General features: G+C 38.7%; 1 protein-coding gene across 4 annotated transcripts in view; it reads left to right on the top strand.

Moving 5' to 3' along the window:
• Nucleotides 1-13,488, top strand: part of LARGE1 (LARGE xylosyl- and glucuronyltransferase 1) — a 283,680-nt gene that overhangs the window by 154,040 nt on the left and 116,152 nt on the right. For all 4 annotated transcript variants that reach the window (XM_069857011.1, XM_069857017.1, XM_069857004.1 and 1 more), the window contains exon 5: nucleotides 1,288-1,411. In XM_069857011.1, coding sequence (XP_069713112.1) covers nucleotides 1,288-1,411 — 124 coding nt within the window. The remainder of the gene's footprint in view (nucleotides 1-1,287; nucleotides 1,412-13,488) is intronic.

The following is a 13,488-nucleotide window of genomic DNA, read 5'->3' on the forward strand; positions in this document are numbered from 1 at the left end:
ATCTTATGCTTTAACCAGTATCTGAAATTAAATGCTCCTCTTCTTTGATGAAAAATATCAGTTAACAAGTACACCCATTCACCTTTATAAAGTCTACAGAAATGAGACTCTACTATTCCACCCTAGGAATCAAAGAAAGGTTGAAGTAGTGCTAAAGACTAACTAGAATCATAGAATATCCTGAGCTGGAAGGAACCCACAAGGATCATTGAGTCCAAATGAACCATCTGTCTTCTTCAGTGGCTTTTGCAAACTCTGTCCTCTGCTGACAGGGGAAGTTGCTAAACTAGGAATTGACATGGAAGACTACAAATTGTGACTAACTTCCACTGGCAGGTTTTCATACTCCTGAGTAGGAAGGTTGAGGAAAGTTGAGTAAAGAATGAACTTTGTTTCTTACTGTCCCTCAAAAAGAGAAGCAACGTTAAGGGATTTAAACATGATATTTGTAATGTCCAATTTCACATTACTATAGAAAAATCCACACACTTTGTCAAACCTTGCCATTTTTGGTGATACTGGCTTCACTCATCTAGTTTTGAAGCTTTTCATTTAGGCAAGTCCTACAACTACAGAGGTGAACCCCAAACTGGTGTTTTGAATTAAATATTTTATTTTCTTCCTGCTTTTCCTCAGCCCTCCCTCCCTCTTAGGAACAAGGGGACGGTTTTATGATCTCCATTCTATTCACTATACCAACAATCACTATACCAGTACCCAGAAGGCACTCACGTGAATCATCTAATTCTGGGTTCCCAGAGGACAGCTGTTGATACCTCAAGTTTGCTTTGTGCAAAAGATGTGTGTAAACTCAGTCATCCTGGAATTTCACCTCATTCACATGATTATATTTTAACCTTCCCTTCCACCCCCACTTCTCCACAGACAAATGTTCTTGCCACAAAGATAAATTACCAGGTTGACCTAGAAACTGAAAGCAATCACTTTCAAAGCTCACGTCCCCAAAGGGGGATTAACTTGGCCTTCTTTTAAGGAGCTGGTAGAAGGGACCAGATCCTTATCTTTTCTAAATCATCACATTCCACTGAAGTAAAAGGAATTATATTTCTTTATGACCACCCAGAAATGGATTATTTCTATTATTGTCATGTTTATTCAATTTGTGTCTCAGCATTTTGGCCACACAGCAAAACTGCAGCAAACATGCTGTACCCTTTATCTTGAGACATTAGACATAGGTAAAGCTTTGTATGTTCTGATGTTGTCCTTTTGCAACAGGAATTAGAAACCTTTGAATTAATGCATTTCTCTCCCTTTTCATATCAGGCGAAACCCACTCCACTTCCACCTCATCGCAGATGCAATTGCCAAACAGATCCTGGCAACTCTATTCCAGACATGGATGGTCCCTGCTGTGCGCATAGACTTCTATGATGCAGATGAGCTCAAGGTAAAGAAAGACAAACACAAATGTTTCTCATACACTTCTGGTTTCATGTCATCCCTCTTTTATTCATCTCTCTGGATTGGCAATTTGTGGGAGAACTGCTGGCTAAAATATTCTCTAATTCTAACCTACATGATTGTAACTCCAATTACGCTTAGCTAGAAGGAGGGTTCTGGCTGTCCAGGTTGAATTTTGTCACATTATGTTTTTCTAAGGATCCTTCTTTCTAGTAGCAGTGGTGGAATCTTAAATATCTTGTTCGATAAGTTCAAGTCTATTATTAGAAAAACTCAACTTCCCTGCATTCCTTAAGCATGGGTGTGTTAATATCATAAGTACACACATTCTAACAAACTATCAGTATTACATTTTGAAATAGCTACCTTTTTATCTGGATGCCCTTTTGAAATGAATGAATATGAAGAAGGGAGACTTGAATGGGGGAAAAAAATCACTTACTCAAAGCATAAAGTAATTATCTTTTCATAGTTAGAAAGTTTAAATTAGATCACAGAGGCACAGCACTGAGTTTGAGCTGCACATTTTTTTAGCTGTAGAGGTAAAATGAAATATTCAGATTTTAGCATTTGGAGTTGGTGGTAATAATTTATATGACTTATCAGACTGTTTTGAACAGCACCCTGAAAAAAAGTTAAAACCAAAACTTAGCAAATTGCTGCGCTAATTAAGGATTAAATTCAAAGCACACCATCTTGTAGAATCATGAGTACAAAAAATTTTTAAAAGAGATGGGAAAGAGAAAAAATTATCCTTGAGAAAAATATTTTGTTTCTAGCTTTTTTTTATTGCTTTATTGTTCCTTCTACATGCAGCCATAAGCTGATATTAACCTAATTAGCTAGAGATCTCCCTTCTGTTCTTTACAGCTTCATAGCGAGAAGGAGGTTTGTTCCTGTAAATCTTGTACGTGTCTATATTACATGCACTTTTCTGCAAATTGCAGGGTTTTACATTGCTTAATTAGCCTCTCAGCTGGGGAAGACAGACCTCTAAGTGTTTTCCTTCTGGTCATTTGGGTATGGTCCAATCTAGTTAAGTAAACAATAACCAAGAGAGCTTACTTCAGTGATCCCCAACTTGCTGAATTATATGCAAAACACTATGCAGATATAAGGCTACAGAGCAAAGTCCTGTTCTGTACCCCCCTCTTCACTCAACTTTAAATTTTATATCGCTGGTGACCTAAAGCAACACTAGACTATCTTTTATGTAATCCATAGGCTTTAGATTGGGAAACACTTTCTTCATGGAAGCAGGTATTGATGTCTAAATACATCTTTCCAGATCTCCCATTCTGCATCAGAGCTCACCATACTGCATATCAAGCAATTTTACTGATTTCAGTAGCAAAAGAAACACACTATAAATTAGTACTCAGAATAGGTGAATGTGACAGCCAAAGAACAGCAGAGTTTCAAATATAAATAGAATTTTTAAAAGCTGGTTATGATGCTGGCTCATATCCAGATCATTCTACAAGTTTTAGCAAAGAAGACAGAGGAGCTGTTTACAGACAGCTGTAGGAGCTCGTCCTATTTGTTTCCTACATAGCCTCTAGAGAGCATTTAATGATTGTTTTGGGTTCGTGTATTTCACCTGTACTCTTGGGAGCTACATTATGCTGTCCAGTGTTGGGAAAACATAGAGCTGATGCTGGAATGTTTACTAGAATGTCTGTCTTTCTCTAAAATGATATATGAATCCAGCATTACAGTATATACTATGTTTCAGTTTTAATGACCCTCCATATTTCTTTTTTAAACCTGTAATCAATACGAATTGCTGACATTTAAAAGGGTTTAGGCTGAACAATAGCTTGAGAATTTTCTGCTTAGCTTCTATTCACCAATCTTTCATTGTTTTGGAACATGCTTTAGCTGCTGCAGAAAACATTTTATCTCATGTTTGTTTTTCTCTCTTTGGATATATATGAGCTTCCAGCCTCTTATTTCCAGTACTGGCATGTTATGTCCAGGAGCTGGCATGTTAGGTTAAGCCCTTAAGTCCTGGGAAAAGTCCTGCTTCTGCCCTTGCTCCTGTTCCTGCTCAGACAGTGGAAGGCAGCACATATTGTTAGATGCTCCATAAATAGTATGGATTTTTTTTAAATTTTCAAGTAGCTATTTAGAATTTAGGCAGCAGTTTCCACTAGAGTATTAGTTTTTTGAAGGCAGAATTTAGAGACTGAAATATTTGGCATATGTTTTTTAACATATCCATCAGTTCTTAAAATACTTGCTGTTTATCTTAGAATTAGACCAACGAGTGTCCTGAAGGAAGTTATGCAAAATAAGTCTCTGCAGTTGGTGTTGTTTTCTCTCAAGTTTTATAGGAGAATGGAGTGCTTCATTAGAAGAAGGGGAAGACAAGGTACCACTGATTATTCCAGAATTCCTACTGCAAGCAAACTGACATAATTAAAAAAAAAAACATACCTATGTAACATTGAACTAAAAGACCCATTACAGCTGTGGCTTGCAAATACTAGGCTGCAGGATATCATGTGTTTTTCAGTTCAGTGTTAAATGAAGAAACTCCAGAGTTACTTGTTAAGGCTGTGCAATGTGAATGCTTAACTTCTACTTTCATTATTTAACATGGAATCTCATATCATTTCACTCACGAGGAAGTGTTAAACCTACTGCGATCTGCATTGGCCCAGAGCAGAAGGGGTAGCTGATAAAGTAGTACTGTATGTATGATGTGTGGAATACAGATGAGGTGAGTTTGTTTTCCCAGATGTTGCCTGACAGACTGCTGTCAACATCAGGTGAACTGAGAGAAGCAGAAGGTAGAATGAGCAGTTGCCTGCTCTGCTGTGTGTAAGTGTTGGTGGCCAGATAAACAGAGTCTCCTCATCACTGGTAAAGCAGAAAAGCCATGTCCTTTATATAGATCAGCCCACAAACATGCTTCAATTATTCCATGAACTTAAAGGTAGAGATAGTGAATAGGTTTTTACAACAGATGAGCATTTGACCTGAAAGTGAAATGTATAAAGCTCCATACTTTGCTGCTGAACAGTATTCCAGGTTTCACTGTTCCCGGAAGCAATAGACCACAGATTTCACAACCAATGCTGCCTTAGGTGATTTCATATCAGAAATGTTGATGTAGTCTGCACACTCAGTCAAAATTAGTGGTGTGATCCAGAGAGGAAAACCAAGCTTGGAGAATGAGTGACATATCACCTAATGTTAGGCATTTACTTAAGCAAGAGATGACTGATGCCTTAGCCGCTTCCATCTGGACTATGAAAGTAGTCCGCTAGGTCAGACATTGACGTCTTTTGTTCAGATAGATAGGCAAGGGCTATGAGATTTAAGCATAAAAATAAAGTTTAATTCTTTAATTGTAATTGTAGTGTAGCTGGGTCTCAGGGCCATGCCTGTGTGCACTCCCAACTCCCAGGCGAGTCAGCTGCATAGATGAGATATAGGGCTGGTTTGAGACAGCCAGCCAAGTGGAAACTAGGTGGCTGACTGGACTGCTGGCCATCCACACAAGAAGTATTTGACACATTGTTACAAGAACTGTCCCAGTGGCAATTTCAGACATTGCTTGAGATTTCTTCAACAAACCCTGCTGTGTCTAGACCAATTTGTATGCTTAAATGTATTGATTAACATCCTTGGTGGAGAATCTGGCTGTCCCAGATTCCCAGGCAGTTCCTTCTGCAAAATTCATGAATTGTATAAGACAATCAGTAGAAACAATTCCTCCATTTTTAGAAATGATCACATAGGAAAACTTTTGTACATACTTGAAGGGGCTGGAGAACACGCCTTATGAGGAACGGCTAAAAGAGCTGGAGTTGTTTAGCCTGGAGAAGAGGAGGCTGAGAGGAGACCTCATTGCTCTCTATAACTACCTGAAAGGAGGTCGTAGAGAGGAGGGTGCTGGCCTCTTCTCCCAAGTGACAGGGGACAGGATGAGAGGGAATGGCCTCAAGCTCCGCCAGGGGAGATTTAGGCTGGACATTAGGAAAAATATTTTCACAGAAAGGGTCATTGGGCACTGGAACAGGCTGCCCAGGGAGGTGGTTGATTCACTTTCCCTGGAGGTGTTTAAGGCATGGGTGGATGAGGCATTGAGGGACATGGTTTACTGTTTGATAGGAACGGTTGGACTCCATGATCCGGTGGGTGTTTTCCAACCTGGTTATTCTATGATTCTATGATTCTACTTAAGATAGTTAGGAGATGTTTTGTATATAGGTTAAAGTAATCTGCAGTGATGGATTATGCATCTCTCACAGTGGTCATGTAGGACCACAGGACAGCTGGATTATAAAATTTGGACTGAACAGTGTTTTAGGGAGTCTGAACCAATCCAACTAAGATGCCTCTGCAAGGACCCTTACCATGGAGATTCCCTTCGCCATCCAGACAGCAACCAAGTGTCCTGTTTGACAGATCATATGTCCATACAAGAATTACCTTTAGCCTATATTGTTAGCTGTGCTCAAGTATGCTGTGTTTGTAAATATCTGTGCAACAAATGCCACCAAAAGCAAATCAAATGCCATAAAACTTTTTACTACCATAGGAGGCTTTCCCAATGATTGATAGCATTGGTGGGGATGTATGTATCATACATGGTCATATACCAATTCTGGAACTTTGTTCCAGCAAATACCGCTAACAGAACTGCAGATACCACCTGTTGAAAATGGGAGAGAGGGACTTGATTGACAACTGGGAAGTTGTGAGATGATATTTGATGAACATACTATTAGCTTAGTGTCAGTCACATCAACTGCAGAGAGTAACAACACTGGCAGTGTTGATAAAGTGATGCCATGAAAAGCCAGGCTCAATAGTAAATGCCAATTTCATTATTAAGTAAGGTATTCTTTAATGTGATGTTGGGCATGCAGGGGAGAACTCCACCTAATATGCATGCAACTTCCAGTACAATTCACAAAGGCTATATACAATCCAAGCATACATATTCATCACTTTTCCTGGAACAGGTGTGTCTATTATAATTAGTTCCCAGAATTTATTTACATAAGTTTCCTCCCCTTGGTGCACATGCTTTGCCCTCTGGGGGTCTTCTTCAGGAGTCTCTGGATGAAGGCCACAGATCTTTCTTACTGTTGAACTTATCAATTCTCCTTCTTGCACATGCTCTTAGACTCCTTGGGCATCTCTTCAAGGTTGCATCTGGTCCTAGCTGGTTCTTCTTTTTCTTATCATTGTTCTAATCCTTGTTATCTGGCTTAATTAGATACAGTCACATTCTTTCCCATTCTTTCTAACTGCAGCCTTGTTAAAGTTCATTATTTCAGCATAACTGTTCAGGCACAGGCTAGCTAAAAGTTATTATTGAAGCTAATCCTGTATTTTAGTTCTAAAATGACAAAAACTATACATAATATTAAAATATTAGGTGAACTACACTGGCCAGCATTCTCCTGCATTCCACCATCTTGCTGGTCACACAGTTCCACTGGGTGTTGCAGAAGCAGCCATCCATAGTGATTTATTTTCACAAGACTAGTGACTGGCTACTAACTGTCATGGATTATAATGTCTAGATTTGCATTGCACCGCATGCAGTTATATATCATTCAAGGGCAGTGCATGATTGTTTTCCTTTTAAGTAGTTCACTGTATGCCTCAGAGGCAGACACTCAAAGTTAGAAGCAGACGTACGTTACTTTCCTTCCTTTCTTTTCCACTTCATATGCAAGATCTAATTGCTCTTAATGCAATACAGGATGTGAAACACGGCATCTGTTTATGTTTACATTCATTTACGCAGTGGTGGATATTCAATTAAAGTGTTTCTGCAGCACTTTGGTCACATGTTATGGTGGGTTTGCAGTGTTCCTGCATTTCATCAGCCTTTTTTCTTTTTGTAAACTGGCTCACTACTGCACATGTCAGGAAGATAATAGCATAGACTGCCATCTCTTTCTGCCTCGTCCCTTTCTCTTTTAAATAATTAATTAAAAAATGCAAATTTAAGATTTTTGGAAACCAAAGTCTACAATCAAAACATGGTACAGATTTTCCTAACTTGCACAGCTTAGCTTTAGACTATATTTCCACATTATAATTGAGATTTTATTTTTCTATTTGCTAATGAATATATTGAATACTAGAGACGTGAAGTCTCAGGTGTTAAAATATGCTTGTGGTTGTGACACAATGCTGCTATGCTAAGAACAGGGTCTTTTATGCATTGTTTTCAATACAGATGACTGGACATTAACAGACCAGGTTTTGTAAGCGAAGATATTTTCCTTCAGACTGCTTGGGAGGAAATGAGTATCCACCAAGAAACAGATAGCAATTCAAACTCCTCAGCACAGTGGAACCTTTGTGAAGTGGTCAGAATCTATCCATGCAGACTGAGTAGCCTATGCACTACTTCCTCTGCCCTCCTGGTCCCTCTTCTGCACAAAAAAAAAAGCCATGCAACATTACAAATTATTATTAGATGTGTTTTTCATTATTATTTAGGCCTAGAATATGAAAAAAGTAATTTTACATAAAATTACACTGGGTCTTACATTTCTGCCTGTTCAAAATAGGTGGTAATGCAAGAAAATGCTATGGAAATCAGAGAGGCTAGTCAGAAGGAGGTCATGAGAATGGGAGTTATGTTGCCATTACCTACTTCCAGCAGTTGTCATCTGCTTAGTGACATCTAGCTTTCATGAGCAGCCTCACTTTTGACTTTGTGGAGTCAGGCAAAATACCATGGGTGAAATAGCTTTTTGAAGATTCTTGTGTAATTTCTCCTTGGATTTACAAGTGTTGTCAGTTACTTTAAGATTTGGAACTGTAAGAATTTAGTATATTGGGATGAAGGCCAGTGTGACGCAATAAGGTCCAATATTTCCTGGGGCTCTTTAAAGGGTCCCAGTCTGCCTAGTGTGTTATATTGTGCAGCGCTTCTGGTGCACAATTGGCTGTTCCAAAAGAAAGTCTCATGCCTGACTTTATAAACCCCTTATGCTTTCCTACTGTTGCTGATGTTTTGGAAACACTGGAGTCCTTTGTTAATTTTATAATTCATCTCTAACTGTTGTGGGCTTCTCTGCAGCTCCACCTTTTTCATGGTCCTAGAGAACAGCAGCATATCACTATGTGCTACCTCTCCGAGGAAGCCAGGGTGTCTGCTCTTTGTAACATATGTGAAGTGAAGAATAAGGAGCCAGCCCTCTTCTACTGACATCACCCACATTTCTATCATAGTGGCCGACTATGACATTTCAATAGCAATGATTCCTATTTGGCATGCAGCTTCTTAAACATCATTCTTATTGCAGCAACATGTGCTTGCACCCCCAGGGAAGGCTATTTTAGCAGAGAATGAGAGAAAGATGAATAGTTGCACGTAAGGTTTTCCAAAAAATATTCAGTTTGACAAAAATTATCCAGTGTGCCCTGGAAAAAGAGAAGTTAAAACCAGGCGGTATCTCAAACTGAACTATTGTTTGTGCTATGTATCCTCATTACAGCAACAGATTTCTCAGGACTTTATGATCCATCCATGGGAAATGAAACCATTTTGTTGTCCTAACCTCGGACGTGCATAAATTATTTATCACTTTGATCTGCATAAGGGTGATAACCATAGATCGTATATCCCCTATACTTGCTGGGGACAGTTAACAGTCATCCTGTGTTCCAATACAATTTCTTTTCTTGACACTGACAGATAAGAAGCTGGAAAGACGGATAATGGCTGTGGTCTGAGATATTAATGGCTTTTCACTTGCTCGTAAGGATACCTCCCTGTTATAGGGAATTCAGTTACTGATGGAAGAAAAGCAGTGACTGTTCAAGGCATTCCTGTTCCAGATTGGTATTGATGTGACCATCTTATAAAAATATTTAGTGATCCTTGCTTTTACATTTATAAAGCACTGAGATATATACATTTCCATGTCCGATTGATAAGCTGAAAAAAGATAGCAGGTTGGAAGGACTCCAAGAATATCCTTGATTCACCACCAGGGAGCTGGAATTGTTAGGATTTATCATTCATAAAGTACTTGGAGTTGTCTTGTTTCTGAGAAACAACCAAGACTCAGGGAAGTGTTGAATGATAATTCAGATGAGAAAATCTTACAGTGGTCCAGCAGGCAGCGTAGGCTGAAAGTATTCTGAAGGACTAGGGCTGAAATGGTCATTCTCATGGTGAAAAATAATGTTCATGTTACCTGGGCACACCTCTTCCTGTGGTACTTTTTGACAGCACTGGAAATTGCAGGCCATGCTGTACATCTGATGCAGCACAAGCACACAGAGAAGTGAAGCCACTCTTTAACAAGGGGGGTGGACTAGATGATCTTCAGGCGTCCCTTCCATTTCCTTCCATTCTGTAATTCTCTGATTCTCATAGGTCTTCTGAAAACATCTCAGCCTGAGTAAGGGCATGAATCTCATTTGGAGTTTAAGTACCTGCTTCGAAGGAGAGATACATAAAGTTTTTTATTAGTTTCCACTAATGGTACCTCTTTTTGTGTCAACTTGATATGAGAATTTCTACATTGTGAAATTTCATTTCTGTAAGTGAAGATATCACTTTCAGATCAAACTGACTTAATCCTGCAAAAGTTTCATTTTTTGTGGATAAGATGATGGGGTCTAGGTCTCACCCTTTCAGCAACAAAGATGAAAACTCAGCCGTGTTTTTATCTCTTGATAATTTCCCCATATACTATTCCATTACTTCAGGTTTGACCCCTTCCACAGTTGAACAGATTCTACAGTTTTTAGCTGATACAGTTGAAAGTCTTTATAAAATGGTTCCAATTGTATTGTTTTAATCAGCCATTTAGGATCTGTGTTCACCTGTCTATTTGACTGCATTTTTTTATCTGGTAGTCCTTAGAATAAAACTACAAATTTACATAAAATCAGTGTGACATCGGTGGCCTTAGTCCACAGACCAAAATTTTCAAGAAGTGCAAGACATACATGCCTGCTATATGGACACTTTGTTTAAATAGTATCCATGCAAATAGGCTGTTAGCTGAAGTATTTGACCAATATTTAACCAGAACCTCAGCAAGAAGCTAGACTGGTGTCATCAAGCTCAATATTTCTTGCTTTGGAGGAGGCCAGCTTTCCCAATAACGTCTTTATTTTCTTCAGATTATTTCTGTAGTTAATGTTGCATTGTTTGAGAGGCATCTTATCTCTTTCTAGTAAAAAAAAAATAATACTTTTTTGCCCTCTGTTGTGTTCAGTGCTCCTTATACTAGGTTATTGTTAATATTGCTTGTTCATAATTGTAATGCATTTTATCCTTTATTATCCTTTTTATCCCAGATGTATTCCTGGAGCTTTTTAGTCTCCAGGAGATTTTATCTATAATAATACTTACCATTGGAGAAAAGCACTGCTTCATGTAATTTTTGTTCTCTTGCAGCAATAATTGCGATATAAGACGTTCCCATTCACCTGGCCTCCAACCCTGCAGGATGGAGGATGATTTATTTTCCTGCAAAATCTTTGATTTTGCTGAAAATAAGAGAATTAATAGTTCTTTATGGAATATGGCATTTATTCCACCATCTGGATGTGTGTCCCACCCACTAATGGTGTCTTGCTTGGTGCAGCATTTTCAGATGACGAAGTTTCACCATTGTTGTTCTGAAGGCAGAAACAGTAAAAGTTTAGGTCTGGAGAGAGGTGCTTTGACTGTTGAGATGCTGTAAAGTTGCTAGTGATTTTGTTCTAAATAGAAAAATTAATCCTTTTTCTCTCCTATATATTTGCTATGTTTTGACTTCATATTAGAATGCCAGAGGTCTGGCAGAAGCTGCAATCCCATATCCTTTCCATCAGTTATTATCTTCTGCAACTCTGTTTTGTATTTGACACAGGACAAGATCTTTCTGCCTTAAAAGTGTGAGAAGTCCTTCCCTCAACATTTTGGGTTTTGGTTGGGGATTATTTTGAATGTAATAACTGATATTTTAGGCCTATGGTGTCCTGCCAGGCATTACTTGGTTAATAATAGTAACTGTAACTGTTCTGCTACCTTCTTTCATCATCCTTAAAAAAAGAAAGCTTGCATGAAATCTTGTTGGGAAAAGAATCCCACTTCAGATACATTTTTGTCACTGAACTGAGGCTATTGACTGTCCAACATAGCATGTGTTTATGCAGAAGATGGTGTTGTTTTTATTCTGGACGGTGCATCTTGATGACACCTGTTTAATATCCTAACATCATGCAAAATACAGATTGGATACCTCTGGACTTTGACCCCAAGAGCTGCATGGCAATTTGCAGGGCTGCAGCTAATGTGCATGTATTTGCATAGTTACTCAAATTAAAAAGCTGGCAGTGATAATATTTTCATGGATTTGTATCTTCCCTCATGGGTTAGTACAAAGAGCTTGTTGATTGAGTTCATTAGCAATTAAAGCATGCAATTCATCTTTCCATACAGGTGAAGTGAGAAAGGCAGCCATGAGTTGTTTTTGACCACTGGCTAAATTCTAGCCAGATCTACTCGTCAGTCAGTTTTTAGTAGAAAGCTCTGGCTTCCTGCCATTTTATCTAGTCCTGATTGTGTGTCTGTTTTCACTTATTCACTGTCATCAAGAAGGGGGGGCGGGGGGGAAGGCCTTATCTTATCTTATCTTCTAGGGAGGATTTGCACTTTTGCCTCTGCTGGAGATGTTGGACTGGGAGGCTGGTGTTTGGTTTATTCTTACTGACCTCTCTCAGGATGGTCTGTCTCTTGTAGGTCCTCTGCCCTTGACTGCCACACTGAAAACAGCTGGCGTTGAGGCCATAGGACCCAAAGGAACAAGAAATAGCACTAATTGAGTTTGGCCAGACTTTTCTGTGGTACAGTTTCTTTTTGTACAAATTAATAGAAAAAAACAAAGAAAGCATTCAGCATTTTGGAGGTAGCAAGAAACAGTGGAAAAATGAAGCATGTCTCAAATGGCATTAAAAAAAGGACTCGGTCTAGTGGAAACTGGCCATTTGCATTTGGTAGGGCTAAGCAAGGAGGGAGGAATGGAAACCTTGTGGAGAAAAGCTAGCCAAATACTTAAGGGAAAGGAGATAATTTTCAAAGATCCCAGGAGGAGAATTACCTTTTAGTCATTCCTTTTCTGAAGAACCTGTATCGCTGAATGTCCTGTTACCTAAATGGCTAAGACAAAAAAAGCATCCATTTTACTTTATATAACAGCCTGCATTTTCATCTGTATAAAGCATGTTGGTTCCAAATGCAGAGCATGGCTTGACTTTTGGCACCCTCAGTTAATTTTGTTATTAAGGAAGTTGTTTTGAAGAAGCATTCTTAAATCAGTTTTTTCCCACTTGTCTGCCCTTTGTGCATATGTGTGTATTGGTGAGAGATTTGGAAAGCAAGGAAAACAAGCATCAGAATCAGTCACACTACATTACAGACTTTGCTAGATAGATGAGAATTAATTTGCAGTTATTCTCTTTTGCTGTATGCTGATGCTGATTTGGGAGGTTTTGTTTGTTCTGCCTTTTTAATATCTAATCTTCATTTCCAGTTGTGACTTGCTCCATGGTTTCTGCATTTGCTCTACATTATCCAGGACCCAGAGGTTCAGATAATCATCCATTTCTATCTCAACCTTTTTTGCTTACTGCTCTTTGTATCCAGACTTGTTGCATGTATGTGTGGAAGATATCATCTGTTCATAAAGCAAGAGATGAGGCAGAATTCTATTAAAGTCACCAGTGTTTCTGTGATGAGTAAGAACAACAGCAGCAAAGGCCAGCAGAAATAGAAAAATAATTTTAGCAAAAAATGTATAAATTCCCATCTCCTTATAATTGTTTCTCACTATGAATTATTATTATTTCTTTAGATACTCAGGCATCAGAAATTCTGAATCTAGAAAAGTTACCCAGGATTGCTGGATTTGGGGTTTCCTTGACAACCATTCATATAAATAGTAAGGACCTTTGGGGCAGGGTGGAGCATCGGTATAATTGAAACCTGTGAATCACCCACGAAAAAAATTAAATTCAAGGTTGAAGTTACAAGGTGTCCCCCAAACATTAACAGAAGTGTCTGTTTTCATTCAAATA

The sequence above is a fragment of the Phaenicophaeus curvirostris genome, chromosome 1, assembly GCF_032191515.1.
Source record: "Phaenicophaeus curvirostris isolate KB17595 chromosome 1, BPBGC_Pcur_1.0, whole genome shotgun sequence".
Taxonomy (NCBI): domain Eukaryota; kingdom Metazoa; phylum Chordata; class Aves; order Cuculiformes; family Cuculidae; genus Phaenicophaeus; species Phaenicophaeus curvirostris.